Raw genomic sequence first — 17,837 nt, forward strand, 5'->3', positions numbered from 1 at the left:
GGGGGGGGGGCAAAGTTCGCCGGTAACCTGGTGGTAGGAGTCCTCGAAGAGCGTCTGGCGAGCGAGCGTGATCTTGATGTGGCTGGGCAGCGCGTTGCTCTGGCACAGGTAGCGGAACTGGCTGAGCTTCCAGCGGAACGAGCGCTCGTACGCGCGCGGCACGCCGTACGCGCCCTGCGGGCCCTTCGGCGCGCCCGGCCGCGGGTCCTACGCGCGAATACAACTCATTATCATAATACCGACTGACGCTGTTCTGCCTTACTTTTATCATTTAGCAGTACGAAAGATAGATGTCGGCCGATTCTCAAACCCACCCGATATGCTCATAAAATTTCATAAGAATCGTTCCAGCCGTTTCGGAGGTGCATGGTGATTAACCTTGTGATACGGGAATTTTATATATAGAGATATGTCGAATATTCATCGTCATCAGGCCATATATGGTGCCACTGCTGGGACACAAGCATGAGGGATATAAGGGATCAGGCTATAATTCACCACAATTTATATTATTCCAATTACGATAAAAGACTAGCCGGACGGAACAGGGCCGTGCAGCTAGTTTATTTCTATTTTATATTGATAAAAGGCATCGCACGAGGTACATATATCCTATAGCATTCTGGGATCACCTACACATTTAACGGTAGAAGAATTTTTAAGATCGTCCAACTGACAGTTTCCCGAGTTCTTCAAACAAACAAACTCTTTAGCTTTATATTATTAAGTAAGTACAAATATAGATATACTCGTATTACCAGATTTCTGCCCGCGACTCAACTATGAGCTGTTACAAACATCATAAAAGATTCAGAGTGTTAATGCAAATTATACAATAGCAGTGGTGGCTCAGTGGTGAGAACCTCGGACTTCAAAATCGATAAGTCGGGGTTCGAGACCGGGCGAGCGTGCAGGAAATAAATTGATTTTTCAATTTATCTGCGCATGTGGATAACATCACCACTGCTTAAACGTTGAAGGAAAACATCGTGAGAAAAACGGCATGTCCAAGAATTAAAAGTTCGACAACATGTGACATCTGCCAACCCGCACTTGGCCAGCGTGGTGGATTATGGCCTGAACCCTGGGAACATATATGGGCTGATCATCATCAGCATGATATATGATGAAATTATACAATACGAATAATAAATCCTATAGTCTGTGATCAAACTGATAAGATATTGATTGTTACAACCTATAATTAAATAATTATCGTCTAATTTTGACCACGGGCGATTATTATGCAGTTATGTAAAATATAAAGTAGTATTGTAAACTCCTGTCTAGAAACCAGCGTGTTTCGACTTTCGAAACCATAACATTTTGCCTTATTTATATGTGTTACCTACCAACTCTAGCTTAGCTAAAATAGCATTTGGTTGCAGTCATCACTTACCTGGAAGGTGGTAGTTCTTGTATTGTGGTCTACAAAGTATCGCGTGCCCTCTTCTGTGAAACGAATCTCCCAGCCTGGCGGTAGAGCCTCCTCTAATGCACTGATTTCTTGACCCTGAAAAGTCGGTATTGTTAATAATATGTATCATGCATAAATCTCATTTCAGTTGTCGTGCCATTATTTCGTTTTGACGAATAGTTTGATACTTCATCTACAATATTATTATCATCCCAAACTTTTATTTTAGTTGTAAATACAACTTGTGTATTCTCTTACTATTCTGTACTTCGACAAAATACTTTTTTTTAGCGCATTCGCAGAGGCACTACCTTTGCGAATGTTCATGGGCGGTGGTGATCGTTTACCATCAGGCGAACCACCAGCTCAGTTGCCCGCTATGACATAAAAAAAAGAAACGACAACGATTTTGTTTTTGGTACGAATAAGTGTCATGGCGCATGGACACAGTTGCGTGAGCTAGTATAGATGGTATTTTCAAATGTTTCGTACTTGAGTCCTCGGGTCCTCCCACTGAGTAGTTCGATTCTTATGGTTCACGTAGTACACCCGTCCGTCGGGCTGCACGCGCCGCTCCCAGCCGGCCGGCAGCGCGCCGAGCCCGTCCTCCGCCGCACCCGCCGCACTTGCCGCACCCGCTGCACTTGCCGCACCCGCCGCACTTGCCGCACCTGCCGCACCAGCGCCGCTAGTGCTCGCGCTAGAACTGCCAGCCACGCTGACGCTGCTACCTACTGATGAAGCATTTTTTATATATAACATGTGAATAAAATGAAAGGAAGAAAATGAGGGTTATTTATTGAGGGTCTTGTTTATTCTATTTGTATTTATCTTTAACGGTATTGTTACATTGTACATTGACATGATTATGATTGTGTCTGTGAGCGAACGGCGTTTTTAACTGCTGAACCGATTGCAATGAAATTTGGTACGTAAATTATAATAATAGGCAATTGGCAATAGGCAATAGGCTTTTTAACCCGATATTCCTACACGCGGGATGCAGACTTACGCGGGTGAAACCGCGGGGCGCAGTTAGTGAGATATATTACGTTATGAGATGTTTAATGCTTACTCGTAGCTTAAACATTACTCGTGTACGTCACATCTATATTTATATAATAATTGATAACGACAAAAATAATATGTTGTAAAATGTAATGTTCACATAAATAGTATCGCATAAAGATAAAAGAGTGAGTTTATGTACGCCAACCCTTCTCTCATGGATATGATTGGTAAATACAGCCATTTTGTGACTTTATGTAGGCGGTACAAACACAATAAATAATGATAACGTTTATGAATTAAAGATGTCAAGTATTTAATTATATTTAATATATAATTATTATCATTAGCTATAATGAGTCATTACGGGGAGTTGAGAATTCTATATAAAATCTCCAAGTTGCAGCTCACTAAATAAGTACCATATTAATTTACATGAACAAAATACTACATGTTTGATAATCCAGAATGTTCTTTCATCGCTATCAAAGTAACACGCTTATACCTTTCTTAAGCAATATCAATGTGAACGATATTAGCATTATCGTTCACAGGTAGCGAATCTGATAAAATAATATATTGCCTCTGCTTTTGTAAAGCATGTACATTATTCGATATCATCTATATATATACGTGAAGGGCTGGACCGATTTCAAAAATTCTTTCACCATTAGAAAGCTGAAATCATACTGAGTTACATAGGCTATATATGTACCTCGGGTGAAACCGGGGCGAGCAGGTAGTATATTAGTTTAATTTTCCTAGACATAAACTTTGTTTATGCCGTTGTTTTGTAATAGTTATTAGGAAACCCAAACAAGGAAACGGATACTCGATATAATGTTGACAAAAATATGTGGGATATTCAATTCACATGTAGCAAAATAAATTAAATAATGGATGTTCATTTAAGGCTTTCCAAAAAGTGACTATCGCTTCGGTTTTCGCGAGCAGATTTATTGATTTCAAATTCCTTAAAAAAGTGTTTAAAGAATTTGAAAACAAGTCTGTTGATAAATATATAATTTGTTATTTTTTAAGCAAATTAATGTTTATAATTTACACGTACATAATTAAACACGACAACACAAAATATAAACATGTCACGAAAAACATTGTTACACGTCATTTTTAATTTACTTATATAAATTTCAATTAATGATTATATTTTGTAGTTTTAGTATAAAAATAGGTTAGCGAGAAGCGAAGCGACAAGCCTTTTAGGTTGACTCTTTAGTCTAAACCACCGGCGAGTGCCAGCATCGTCTTTTTTTATGAATTTAAAATTGTTTCAAACAATAAAAAGCCTGTCCATCGTATTATGTAACAATAATAATGTACAAAAATAAGCCTAAGTCTTGCCATACAGAATGGCAAGTTCCGAAACGAGGATAAAAGGAGGTGGAGTACCTGCATCAGTTTTGAAGCTAAATCGATAATACATATATATATATTTTAGCTATTTGCTTAGGAGGGGAGGGTATTCCTTTTACACGCGAATATGGGAAAAACAAATATAGGTTACCAGTGGGCGGTTCTTGTTCGCCGTCCTGGTTATTAGGCGGGTGCGGCGGCTGCGGCTGCGGGTAGAGGAACCGCTGGTTGCCCTGCGCGACCACGTGGCGCCGCTCGCCGCGCCAGAGCTGGAAGCGCGCCAGCCGCTCCGTGTCCGGCCGCTGCCAGGTCGTGGTGCGCGTGTTGTGGTCCACGTAGTACACGCGCCCGCGCCCGTCGCGCCGCACCTCCCACCCGGGCGGCAGCGGCTGCGGCCGCTCCCACGACGTGGAACGCGTGTTGTGGTCCACGTAATATCTGAACAAACATGCATATTGGCCATTTACTTTAAACCGGCAAGTTTCACGCTTGGTACGATGATTTAAAGTAGGCTATGACAATTTATTTACCCCTGTATCATAAAGATCCGATCCCTTAGTTTTGCATGATAGAGTAAAAAACATTGATCTCGACAACAAAAACCTTTTCAACGTTATAAAAGTGTCATTTTCGCAAGAAGTTTAATACTACGTACGTTACCTATGTTGAGTATAAATAACATGATTGGAAGAAAGATATCAAATAAATAATGTTTCGTAGTACATCCGATGCGAAACTGCATCAAGCTATAGGCGAAACATTCTCAAGAACTTTATAGGTACATAAGATTTCTTCATGTCTACTTTAAATACACTTCATATATTACAGGAACTTAATTTGGATTACTCGACGAGAAAAATACATTCAATCAACGCGTTTCACTTATTAAGAAACAATTTTATAATCCAGTTTCGATTAATTTGTATGCGCGAAGTAACTGGGAAAACAAAGTTGAAGTGACCTCAATTTGTAGCAACCATTTTTATTGCGAAATTATTTTTGCATAGTTAAGTTGCTCATGCAGATACTAATAACATTTTTTAATTATTTAATTTGTTTATATATTATATTATTTAATTATTATATTTATTTTCAATGCTATTATGATATAATACCCTTTGTTAGAAATAATAAGTTGAAAAAATAAACAGCATAAAACTGTAACATGATAAAGATACCAGTCTTAACAGTCGACTTGCCCTCAAGGTCAATTTAGTGAATGTCCATAATTATGTTTTATTTTGTTAAACCAAAACGATGCATTATTTCAATAATGTTAAACATTTTCAGATACCATATAAAGTATTTTAAATCAAGTGAATTTTTGATCGAACATATTTCAAGTAAATTAGCAATTGCTTCACCCAACAAATCTTTATTGTATTAGAGTATCTTATCTTTTATCAAATTAAACATAATATAAAATACGTAATGTCATTGAAATGTACTACTATATTATGTTTAATGTGTTAATGAGGATGTTTAACATGAAAAAGAAAAACTATAATTCAGTTCAAGAAAATAAAATAATTATAATGAAGATAAATAAGCAATAATAATTAATTATCTACCATGTCTGCCTGTCTATCTTAGGCATATTCTATTGTCCGATATAATATATATCTATAGAATCGTGTACTTAATGGATGGTAAACTTATTATTTCGTGAAAACGACTAGTGCATATCTAACGACTCTTGCCTAATGACATGTCAAGGATTGTAAAAATGTATCAATCTATAGGAGACAGAAAAAGAAGAATGTCATAATCACCTCCGACCATAGACATCGTATCTCATTTCCCATCCAGGCGGCAGTGGTTCCTCAGGGGTCGCGTTGCTAGCCGGCGGCGGCGGCGGTGGGGTGGGCCCGAGCGCCGGCGCGTGCGCGAGCGGCGCGTGCGCGTCCGTGTCCGCGTGCGACGGGCCCGCGCCGTCCGCGGCCACGGGAATCGCGCCGTTGCTGTGCGGCGGGGGACCCGGCGGGGGCTGGAATGATTGCCACTTGTACACAAGACACAGTGTTTCCATAAAATGTTCTTGTGATTCAATGTGAGACATGGAAAGAGTTCGACAAGAGTTGCCTTACAGACAAGAGCAGATATATGTATGTGTGATTCAGCTTCAGAAGTAAGACAGAGAGAAAACTTCCTCCATCTTTGGTAGACATCAATGTTCAACAGTATCTATACAATGATATCTTAATGTAATTCTGTAATGGCTGAGAGCAGCATACTGACTTTTGGATTTTCTTTCATTTTCAGAATGACAAAGATGACAGAAGCAAAGGAGAATTTTTTTTAAAAGATACATAATAATATCAATCTATCTAACCAAAATACCAACAAAACATGCCTTATGTGCACAATTCTTATGTTCGGGGGTCACTTTAATGATGTGGAGCCCGTGGGCTAAGAGTCCTCTAATATGTTTTATTTTAATCTATATTCTTCCTGTGGGTCCCTAAACTAAATTACATTTTTATACAGGCCTCGGGTGGTCTAGTACCAGTGTAGCATACTCCACTGGTCCTAGTGACTAATTCTTTTTTATTTATATTTACTTACTCTTAAATTTTGCTGTCTTGCCATCGATCGGAATGACTCAGAATTATTGCGTAATCTAATTCTTGCACGAACACCATCATTTAGTGGACTTCTTGAATTCATGGGCTCTCCATACAATTCATGTGATTGACTTAAAATTGCTGGATCAACTCTTAACCCATCTAAGAGTAGAACTAATTCTGCTGATTTTACTTCTGTGTTTGAATTAGATGAATTATCTTGTGATACAGTCTTCATTAAATCTAAAATAAATTTAATTATATCATATTATTATCTTGTAAGATTTTAATAAAATAATAACACTTAAAAGATTTGTTAAAAATAGTGTATGATACACTATTTAAGAAAAAGAATAAAGAAGGAAATACAAATACCTTTTCACATTTTCCACAAATGTCACTTGAGCAATTTGTGACATCAATTCATAAAGTGGTACAATCAATATCTTTTTTTCCATTTATAATTTTGTAAACATACATTATAAATAATTAAAATGCCTTACCTAGTGTCATCTCAACATTTTCAATTTTCCCATTAAAATATAAGAGAACTTTTAGAAAGTTGACTCTCTTTTCACCAAGGATGTTGTCTTTCCTAAAACTATGGTGGTCGGCCAAACGAAAAACAATTTTTGATAGAGGAGTGACTAGGACAGTGAACTCTTCTTTCCATTTTGGATGTAAAGTGTTCTTTATAACTTCAGTCCTCCTTGATATATTATCATCAATGATCACTTGTAGGTAGGGATTTGGTTTAAATAGTCCAGAACTTCTTATATTAGCAGATTCAACTAAAAAAATATCAGAATGTTAAATATAATCTAGAAACCAAGACAATCATAAAAACTAACTGATAATTTATATTTAATATAATGTAGCATTATACGAAACAATGTTTATCAACTACAAGTCTTCTGTAATTCTAATTCTGACTTGATTAAAAATAATACTATATAATTAATCTGACCAGAGGTTTTTAATACAAAGTTATAGACAAACTGACTGCTGATAATGCCAATAGTATCAGTATTAAGACCATAAATGTCAACTTTGTTTTATTTTCATTAATCTCTGTAACTTATTCATAAATTAAAATTGTTTTAAACATACCTGTCAAACTAAGTTGGTGATATGTAGACAGAGAAATAGGGGCTGTAAGTGGTTGAATGGTCTCTGACATAGTGGCGTTATTTATTCATGCTTTCTTATATATTCTTCATTTTATTGTGTGAAAATACCTACAAAAATAATACAAGCTTAAAACATATTAATCACCATACAAACTATCCTCTTAAAAAGATCATTATACAAACATTAATTCTGATAGACCAATCAGTAAAACACAATTTTTTTAATGTGATACAGACGGTAATGTTATATATATATTAGTAAATTAAATTAATTGAGTACTGAAATTAGAACAAATGACAGCCATTTACTTATTCAAATTACCATAAATATTATACAAAACAGTATGTACAAATAATATATACGTAAAAAAGTTAGAATAGTCGGAAATTTATAAAAGTTAATGCAAAATCGATTGAAAGATCAATTAGCTGTTGATAATTGAAAGAAACATAGAGACATCGTAAGATTTGGTACTTCGAATTGCACCTTTGGGGAGTGAGATTATTTGTTTTTCAAGTATAAAATAAGTATTAAACTACTTACCAAGAATGATTACGACGATTAAAGAAAATCTTTTAGATTAGGTCATTATCATTCCCTCTTATCACACTGTCTGAAAGGAAATGGACAAAATTTATCATGACCACAATGCTCACCTAAAATTTCTAATAATTTGCCCGAAATACTACTCTATTTTAAAACACGTTTAATACTTAGTTATTATCACAGTACATTTTCAATAAAAACAGGATAAAGTAAACAAAAATATTTCTAAAATAATTAGTCACAAGCTGATCATTACCACAGACAGAGACAGGTACAATTTCATATTTCATTTCGCACTTCGCAGGACACAGACGTACTACAGATGTTTTTATTTACTTTTTCCTAAACAATTTTAAATACAAGCATTTTAGTGTTTTGACATTATATTGCTAGGTAGGTAGCAACTTGATTAACATTGAATGGAAAAAACCGTATGATCCAAAAAAACACAATATTATATTTGAACGTTTCAATTAAATATTTCATCTCAAGTTGTACTCTGCAACATTTAACTGTTTTAAAGATTAAAGTATAAACACTTCTTAAACTGTTAATCCATTGAGAATTTTTTTAGTCTATTTTTACCATGCAAACAATAATGAGACAAATTTAAAAATGAGTAACAAAAATTATAATGTTTTATTAATTAAACTCAAATTACATAACTTTGGCTCCAATGAGCTTGCATGTACAAGTACAACTATGCGTAATTAGTATTTACCTTTTGTTGACTTACAATTTGAAAGATGAACATAGATGTTATCATTATTTACAGCCAATAATTCAAGGTTTAGATATTATGAAAATCAGACAGTAATCAGCGTATATTTCTATACAAATTTGGTAGCTCTAACAATTGTCGTGAATCAAGTTTCGCGCGGGACGTTTCTTATGTTCTACACTCAATTTAGTTTCTAAATTCCGACGCAGAGTTTCTGATCACACGATCCTAAATTTGGGTACTGAATCATATACTGCACATTATGAGTGATTTAGATCCAATGTTTCGAGATCGTTTATTGATTAATAAATCTTGTGACACCGTTTATTGCAAAATACTTATAAAATAATATTAGAGAAAGTATTAGTGCTTACAGAAATAATGGTTGTAGCTTGTGATGACAACTCACGGTATCCTTGATAATTATTAAAAAAAAAATTAATTGACTGAAATGACATTTGATGGACATTTGACTGTTCACTGTTGACACTTGACAAAGGTTTTGATAAATAAAAATAGGTACATACTACATAGTTTACTTTATTTTAAAAATTAAAGCAATACAAAAATCTAAAATTGATTATATATGTAATGTATGATTGTTTCTTTCAGATATCCTGTGAAATCCTTATCATTTGTACTGTACCCCAGTATATTGTTTAATGGTTTCGAAGCCTTTTTTTGATATCTTCGATTATTGATCGATTCTCAAGGTGAGATTACACAGAGAAAGGTAAATAAAGATATGGCTCATCGTTAATTGATTGAATTTAATTTTGCCCCCTTACCAGTGAATAAGTATCAACTCACCGTCTGTAACAAAGAAGAAATTCAGTTTAAAAAAATATTCCCTCGAAACGCAAAAAAATTTCAATTCCAAAGCCCCGACTTCCCTGTTACACATATTAATAATGTTTTATCAGTTTATTTGTACTGTTTTTTCTATTCAATCATAAAATTATTTGTTATAACATTCATGACAATATATGTATACACACCCACATATACAGATAATAATATGTCTTCAGAAATTGTAATAAAATTTGAGGAGAAAAGTGTTACCTACTAGCTCCACTATTTAATTATTGTATAAAGATAATTATGCTCAAAGAATAAAATAACAATTTGATGTCCATTGTACCCACAGTGAATAATTTGTGTTGTGTGTGTAGAATATAGATACTATGTATTGTCACTTGCTCTTTAAAAAAGAAAACAGCTAGAGGTAGAAAAATATTGAATACAAATTATAAGTTATTGGTAATATACTCATAAAGTACCTATGACTTACCTACCTTAAATATTATGGAACTTATAGTTTTTTTATTGTCAATTTAATTTTTATTCTTTTAAGCAGATGATAAAAGCTTGCCCCTTGTGTTATGATAATCAAATATTATTGCTCAAAAAGTGTTATGGCATTTTTCAAAGCCCCCAACAGAGCTTTTTTATTTGACTCCGAACATAAATTTCTCATTGTGGCTCAGTGGCATATTTTTCCCTTTTTGTCTTTATGCACACATGTTTACTTATAATTAATGCTTTATTTGATAAATTATATCAAAAAGCTTTTTATCTAAATGTACAAGAATTTATCTATATTTTGTTTAAGAAGTTACAACAATGAGTCCTGTGGAGAGTGTACCAGTTGCAGTCCTTAACCATGTGGATGACTATGTTGAATTATTGTATGATGACATACCAGAAAAAATTAAAGGCTCTGCATTAATTTTGCAACTAGCAAGAAATCCAGACAACTTAGTTGAATTGGCTAGAAATGGTAATTATTATGAAGGTTAAATTAAGTACATAATATTATTAAAGCCTAAAATAACTTTAAGGTTAAAGTTACACATAAAATAGTATTATGCTCTATTGTAAAAGGTTTAATAGATTTTTCAGTTCCAATTGGTAACATTCTTGATAAATATTGTTATTTTATATTTTAGAGGCTTTACTTAGTGCTCTGTCTAGAGTTCTCAGAGAGGAATGGAAAAGAAGCATTGAGTTGAGTACAAATATTGTATACACATTTTTCTGTTTCTCAACATATATTGAGTTTCATTCAGTAATTATTCAATACAAAATTGGATCACTCTGTATGGATGTAATTGACTATGAACTTAAAAGATATGATCAATGGAAAGAAAAGGTTGAGGGGAAGAAACAGGTTCTCACTCCAGACAAGGTAAGCAATATAATCATCATTTTCTATTTATATAAAAAGCAATTGATGTTTGTTTGTCATGCTAAAACTCGAAAATAAATGGGCTGATTTTTTCAATTTTGGTTTTGATGCATGCATAATAATTAATAATTCAAGGAACGTCAAAACGAATAACAATATGAAAATTGTAATTGTAAATTGTAATTATACTATGAAAACCTTCACTATTCCTACATGAACTTGTTTACTATTCTTAATATCATCATGAATGAATGTGTTAGAAATTTAACTCCTAATGCTATTTTATCCATTCTTTTTTAGAATGAATTACCAAAGAGCCGAATTCCAGAACCTAAACGTCGTCCTAAATCAGGAACATGGGCAGTTGCTGATGTTAATCTTCAAAAGACTAGATCCCTTGTGTCTAGTTACCATGAAGACTTATGTAATGCTTCTGATGAAATTTTATCCAAAAATGATGAAGAGCAGATGAAAAGGAAGCTTAAGGCATTATCTAAGAGACAGGAACAGCTATTGCGTGTAGCTTTTTACATGCTGTTAAATATAGCGGACAATGTCAAGGTGGAAGAGAAAATGCACAAAAAAGATATAGTAGGATTGCTCATTGGTGCAATGGAACGACATTCAAATATTGATCTATTGATTTTAATTGTATCATTTCTGCAAAAACTTTCAATATTTATAGAGAACAAAAACTCAATGGCTTCAAAGGGCATTATTGATAAATTAGCTCCGCTATTAGATTCGCCCAATGCTGATTTAGTCAATGTCACATTAAAACTTTTATTTAACTTAACTTTCGATTCTAAATTACGCAATAAAATGATTAAATTGAACATGTTGCCAAAACTTATACAATTTACAAGTAAGTATATTTGTAGCTGCATTTTTTTTATATGGTATAATCATATAAGAAGTAATTTTTAGTTTGGTTTCATTTGTATTCTAGGTGATGATAAACATATAACATTAGCAATGAAAATTTTATACCACCTCAGTATGGATGATCGCGTCAAAGTTATGTTTACACAATCAGATTGTGTGAAATTGGTAAGTTTTCTATATCTTTTTAAGTAACAAACTGACCTAGCAAATATAATTGTGCCAGGAAAAACAGATAATGACCGATTAATATATTATAATAAAATTTCAATGAATCCGAGACAACACGAGAATTTAAGTAGGAACATACATATTATATATAGATTAGGAGTAAAATATTTTAGTTTTTATAAAGTATAAAAAAACTTCATCTATGCAAAGCTACTTGATAAAGAAAACCTAATGAAATGGATTCTGTGTCGGGTTTCAAAAATACTACTGTACATTTATCACATTTTCAGTTGACAGATATGTTACTTTTGAACGTAAACAGCGATATTAATTGCGAGAACGGGCCAGGAACGACCGATGTATTGCTCGCTCTGTGCGTGAACCTCGCGTGGAACGAGCGAGCGGCGCAACAGATGACGTCAGAGGGCCGCTTGCGCGAGTTACTTGCGCGAGCATTTCGACACCGTAATGCTATGCTCATGAAACTCGTTAGGAATCTCTCGCACCATGCACCGAATAAACCACTTTTTGTGGTAAGTGTCTGATATCATATTATTATTATTTGAAATATATATTAACCATTGCATTTTTAAATGGAAATAAGTGTTTTGTTTGTAATAATATTGTTACGATTGATTTGATTGATTCTATATTGGTACAAGAAAATACTTGATTTGTGTTGTGAAACACAAAAGCCATTGGATTAATTATAAGTAACAGTAGTTTTTTTTTTTATGTCATAGCGGGGAACTGAGCTGGTGGTTCGCCTGATGGTAAGCGATCACCACCGCCCATGAACATTCGCAAAGGTTGGGCCTCTGCGAATGGACTGCCCGCTTTTTTGGGATAAGGGAAAAGGAATGGATTAACGACTGGAAAGAAGGAATGGACTGGGACGGGTGAGGAAAAGGAAACGGGCCTCCGGCTCCCCCACTCACCGTACGAAACACAGTGGCATGCCACTATTTCACGCCGGTTTTCTAAAAGTAGTTGTCAGTAAATTACAATAATGATCATTAAACATAATTTTTATGTTTATTAATATGTTATATCATTTTTATGTATTTTACATAAAAATGATATAATATGTTTTTTTTAGGAGTTTGTCGGCGACGTGGCAGGTGCGGTAACCAGCGGTGAAGCTCCTGAAGAATTTGTTATTGAATGCCTCGGGACTTTGAGCAATATTCTAAATCCGTTAAACAATATTGACGTATATGCGGTTGTCGAAAGATATAACTTGATTCCATATATAATGAAAGTTCTAAACCCAGGTAATTTTCTTTATAATCAAATCAGTTCTCTATAGAAAAGTGATGCTCTGTAGAAACTGCTTTCCGAACCGGTGGTAAATGTTAAAACTGTGTAAAATGACGTAAAAAATGGTTGAGTTTGTTTGAGTTGGAGTTTAAAAAGGATGAATTTGACGGCGATATCGAACGTAATTTTTTTTTTTTTCAAATCGCAGCGTTCGGTAATCGTTGGATGTGTAACGTTGCAGAGGAGAAGCGCTCCCCGGAGCTGGTGCTGGAGGCGGTGGTGTGCGCGGGCGCGGTGTGCGCGGAGGAGCGCGGCGCGGGCGCGCTGGCGGCGGCGGGCGGCGGCCACGCGCTGGTGGCGGCGCTGCGCCAGCGCCAGGCGGACGACGAGCACGTGCTGCAGACCGTGTTCGCCTTCCGCCAGATGCTCTCGCACGCGCCCGCCGCCGACCACCTCGTCTCGGCCACGGGTGCGTGCGGTGCTAGTGTTGCACATTTATCGACAACTTTATCTATTATTACTTACTAACGGTCCGCCCCGGCTTCGTCCGTGGTACATAGCCTATAGCCTTCCTCTATAAATGGGCTATCTAACACTGAAATAATTTTTCATATCGGACCAGTAATTTGTGAGATTAGTGCTTTCAAACTCTTAAGCTTTATGAATATACGCCTCTGAAATGGCTGGACCGATTCATGTTAAATGGCTGAGAATCGATCAAAAATATATATTTTTTTAAATACAGTTTGTTGACTCTCGAAAACAAATATTCCTGGGGCGTATGACGTTTCACCATTTATTTTAGGGTGCATGCACATTCTGCTGAATAATTTTATTCCGATTATTAATTAAATTCTATTTAACATAACTGCTTCGTTCCATTGGAATATTGTTAATTTTACTTTAATTTATATATGAAAACTAGCTGCACCCGGCAAACGCTGTTCTGCCTTACTCTTATCATTTAGGGGTATGAAAAATAGATGTTGACCGATTCTCATAGATACCGGATAAGCACAAAAAATTTCATCGAAATCGGTCAAGCCGTTTCGGAGGAGTATGGCAACGAAAACTGTGACACGAGAATTTTATATATTAGATGTAGCATGAAGATACAGTTGAGGCGATGTCTGATTTTTGATAACAATGACTTTTGATTATATCTATTACCTTACAGAAGCACCGGCCTACCTAATTGATCTCATGCAAGACAAAAACGTTGAAATACGGAAGATGTGCGATTCTTGCCTCGATATTATATCTCAAATGCAAAACGAATGGGCTAATAGAATCAAGGTATGTTTATTTATTTAATTTTTCGCTATATTCACATGTATAAATTTTATTTAACTCATAATTGAGCCTTAAATAAGTCTTGAGGAGTCGTTCTATTCCATCAAAACTATATCTTTATTAACTTTCAATTGTATCTATTTGTTACAAAATGGTATAATGTGCCAGTAAATTTTATTACATTTTGGTGTATGTGTGGACAACCAAGCTCCTTTTCTATTCTAAACACAGTAGTGGATGAGGTTCAAAACTCTAAAGCGTCCTTTTCAATCTGAAGTTATATTTTTGTGTTTTCAATATCTAGTTAATTTCAAGGTACGATGTGTGATATAAATGAAGTCCTTGTTCTCTTTACATAATTCGAAATGAGCACTGTTAATAAAAAGCACTAAAATATGCAATATCGATGTTAAAAAATAAATAATGATATGTATTTACATATGCAAACATGTAAATGTGTAATCACTAGCATACATAGAACGGTATCGTTCCGCAGGTGGAGCGGTTCCGCTGCCACAACGGGCAGTGGCTGTCGGTGGTGGAGACGCTGGGCGCGGAGGGCGGCGCGGGCGACGCGGCGGACGACCTGCCGCCCTACCTCTCCGCCGAGTACCTCACAACCCACCGCCTCACTACCTCGGGTATCATTGCCAATATTCTAACTCTATGTCAAACTCTATCTCTATCTCTAAGCGTCTCTATCCGCATCTCTTACTCCATCTCTATCTCTATCTGCAACTCAATTTTCATTTATAACTTAAATTCTATTATACAAATATAAATATTAAAAAGTAACAAGGAAATTTTTAGAGGTGTTTTAAAATCATAACAATATACCAAACTTTAAGTGATATAAAGATGGATAGATGGAGATTTTATTCGCACGTTGTTTCAAATCAGACATAATACTGAGAAATTATAGAAATTCAGAAATTTTGGAAGTTAACCCTTAAAAATTTAAAAGAAAAGTGTTGGAATTGATCATTATTTTTATAAAAACACTGAAAGGAATTTTTAACCTATTTTTCAAGGCGGATTTTGAAGATAACTAAAACTGCATAGTCAGATTTTTTAAAAGCCAATAAGTGTAGGAATACTTATATATACAAATTTGAGTACTGGCTAGGAAGCCAGGACTCAAATTTGTACATTTTGAAAAAAAAAAAACTCACTCCATTATCAATTAATGGTCTCTAATAAGGAGCAAATCCTGGCTACTATTAACGTAGCTTCGGATATTACCTACCACGCCTAGTTGAAGAATTAACCCTATACGGTCAAATGTTCATCATTACTTTGTTCACAGATTCACAAACATCGCTCAATGATGATACAGACAGCTTTTCGGGAGACGATTATAACAGAGCAAATAGTCGGTAAGCAAATGTTTTTGATTAGAAACTGATAGTACTCAATAAAAATCCAAAGATTTTTATATGAATCTTTAGTTTTGATCATATAGTTGAATTCCTTAAAGAAGAAAATTTAATGGATTTTATAAATATTTTTAATAGGATGTCTTATTTTTAAATTTATTATTTTCATATACCCAGTGTTACTCTATCAAATTTTATCTTGATCAAAATAAAATGATGTCATGCCGTATTTACTGGACTAACCATACATTCGATAAACTAATGTCTCCTTGTCACGCAGTCGGATTCAGATTCAAATGAGTTATTATTTAGAACAAAATATGGAATAATATTTTGTTTATTGTATTGACAGGAACACGCAGGACGGTCATTCCGACGATTTGGGATTGTCGGACTCGCTCTCTGGGAAGACGCTAGATGACGATGCACAATTTTCGAAAAACCTTAACGTTTTCGCTTAAATTTTCTTGCAAACGACACTACCAAAGCTTATTTGCTATCAATTCATGTAATCACTGCTTTGCAATGTATTTGCGCTTTGTCACGTCCTTTAAATTATTGTAACGGTATTCTTAAGCATTAGAAACACTCACAGAATTAATTTTATTCCAAGTAATGTGATATTTATAATGTATTATCTTTGTTTTAAACCAAAAACTTTTATTTTACTCATGTTGATAATTTATGTTAGGAAATTAAAACTAGTCCTTTAAAAGTATTAAATAATATACATATAACAATTAATAGCATAGTTGACTTTTTTTATTACAGAAGCTTAATGAAATAATTTTATATTTAAAGTTGTTTTATTTGAAACCCAATGATTATACAAGAGGAAAAAATCAAGTTCAGAAAATCAATTAGCATAAAAATCGCATTTTATTTTTTTGAAACGATTGACCTACAATAGAAAAAAAAAATCGAATGCTCACATAAATTTATTATAAAATCTTTTTGATAATAACTTATTATATATGTAAAACTGACATTTCCTTGTTGATATCAATAAATTTAAATTTATAGATAGACACGTTAATTAAATGCATTTTGTATTAGGCGGTAGTATAGGTTCGAAGTTGAAAGACAAGAAATAGGCGTCATTGCTAGCGACTATCAATGTGTGACAAAATCTGTGGTTGCTGTATTGATTATTATATTAGTTGACGGGTTCTCAACACCCGATACTGATACATACATAATACACGAAGCTTTCTTGCTTATGTGTTTTTAGTTATCACTAATCAGTGTATAGTAAAGTCGCTTCCCGCATCTGTCCCTATGTATGTATTTATTCTTAGATCTTTAAAAGTACACAGCGGATTTTGATGTTATTTTTTAATAGATAGTGATTCAAGAGGAAGGTCTATATCCATAATAATATCTATTAAACTACTACGAATTTAATGCGTGTGAAGCCGCGGGTAAAAGCTAGTACATAATGCACAAAGCCTCCTCGACCGTGTGTTTTATGTTCATGAACGAAATATAGAGAAAACATTTAATATTCCACAAATTTATTTAATTTTCCATATAATCAATCACCAAGATTGTTATATTCAGTCATTCAATGAAACAGATAGGCAAATAATGTGTTTCTTATAACATTCAACTACTTGCCTAGTGACAAGATACAAAAATGTGTATATAAATATTCATAATGTAGGTTTAGCGATTTAATTAAATGTTAAATATATAATAATGTCAGCATTAACAAGACAGTTCATTAAATGTTATGTTAAAGAATACGGCTGTATAACATCTAGGCCCTCAAATACACAGCATCATTTAATAAACAGGCTAGACTTTTAAATTGGGCTCATTAACCTAGGTTTTTTTATATGTCATATTGCGTGACAAATTCCTAAATTACACTTTTCACGAATACAGTTGTTTGAATTTATCTATA

At 34.3% G+C, this 17,837-nt stretch overlaps 2 protein-coding genes across 5 annotated transcripts in view; one reads left to right on the forward strand and one right to left on the reverse strand.

Annotated features, from left to right (window-relative positions):
• LOC119834032 (E3 ubiquitin-protein ligase Su(dx)-like) overlaps positions 1–8,204 on the reverse strand; it is a 9,544-nt gene extending 1,340 nt beyond the window's left edge. Inside the window, exons 1-9 of the mRNA XM_038358348.1 lie at positions 8,038–8,204; positions 7,474–7,601; positions 6,867–7,154; positions 6,365–6,606; positions 5,572–5,786; positions 3,951–4,237; positions 1,910–2,148; positions 1,400–1,513; positions 12–207 (exon numbers count right to left, since the gene is read on the reverse strand). Of these exons, the coding sequence (XP_038214276.1) occupies positions 12–207; positions 1,400–1,513; positions 1,910–2,148; positions 3,951–4,237; positions 5,572–5,786; positions 6,365–6,606; positions 6,867–7,154; positions 7,474–7,543 (1,651 nt within the window). The 5' untranslated portion in view covers positions 7,544–7,601; positions 8,038–8,204. The remainder of the gene's footprint in view (positions 1–11; positions 208–1,399; positions 1,514–1,909; positions 2,149–3,950; positions 4,238–5,571; positions 5,787–6,364; positions 6,607–6,866; positions 7,155–7,473; positions 7,602–8,037) is intronic.
• A 1,020-nt stretch (positions 8,205–9,224) lies between these two features.
• On the forward strand, positions 9,225–16,696 carry LOC119831380 (kinesin-associated protein 3). Of its 4 annotated transcripts, none has more exons than XM_038354706.1 (13): positions 9,225–9,280; positions 9,374–9,494; positions 10,374–10,541; positions 10,711–10,949; positions 11,250–11,814; positions 11,899–11,999; positions 12,293–12,535; positions 13,102–13,276; positions 13,504–13,731; positions 14,440–14,558; positions 15,052–15,196; positions 15,862–15,931; positions 16,284–16,696. In XM_038354706.1, exons 3-13 carry the CDS (start codon positions 10,385–10,387, stop codon positions 16,390–16,392), a joined length of 2,151 nt encoding a protein of 716 aa, XP_038210634.1. In that variant the 5' UTR covers positions 9,225–9,280; positions 9,374–9,494; positions 10,374–10,384; the 3' UTR covers positions 16,393–16,696. The 4 variants fall into 4 exon arrangements, with proteins under 4 accessions (XP_038210634.1, XP_038210651.1, XP_038210626.1 ...); XM_038354723.1 differs by having other exon boundaries at positions 10,377–10,541; XM_038354698.1 differs by having other exon boundaries at positions 9,374–9,474.
• The last annotated feature ends 1,141 nt before the right edge of the window (positions 16,697–17,837 follow it).

Source organism: Zerene cesonia, chromosome 1, assembly GCF_012273895.1.
Source record: "Zerene cesonia ecotype Mississippi chromosome 1, Zerene_cesonia_1.1, whole genome shotgun sequence".
NCBI lineage: Eukaryota > Metazoa > Arthropoda > Insecta > Lepidoptera > Pieridae > Zerene > Zerene cesonia.

Coding starts and splice junctions, on each gene's coding strand:
- LOC119831380 (XM_038354706.1), top strand. CDS start 10,385: ATGAGTCCTGTGGAGAGTGTACCAGTTGCAGTCCTTAACCATGTGGAT. Junction 11,815..11,898: donor AAAACTTATACAATTTACAA/GTAAGTATATTT, acceptor TTTGTATTCTAG/GTGATGATAAACATATAACA. Junction 12,000..12,292: donor AATCAGATTGTGTGAAATTG/GTAAGTTTTCTA, acceptor TCACATTTTCAG/TTGACAGATATGTTACTTTT.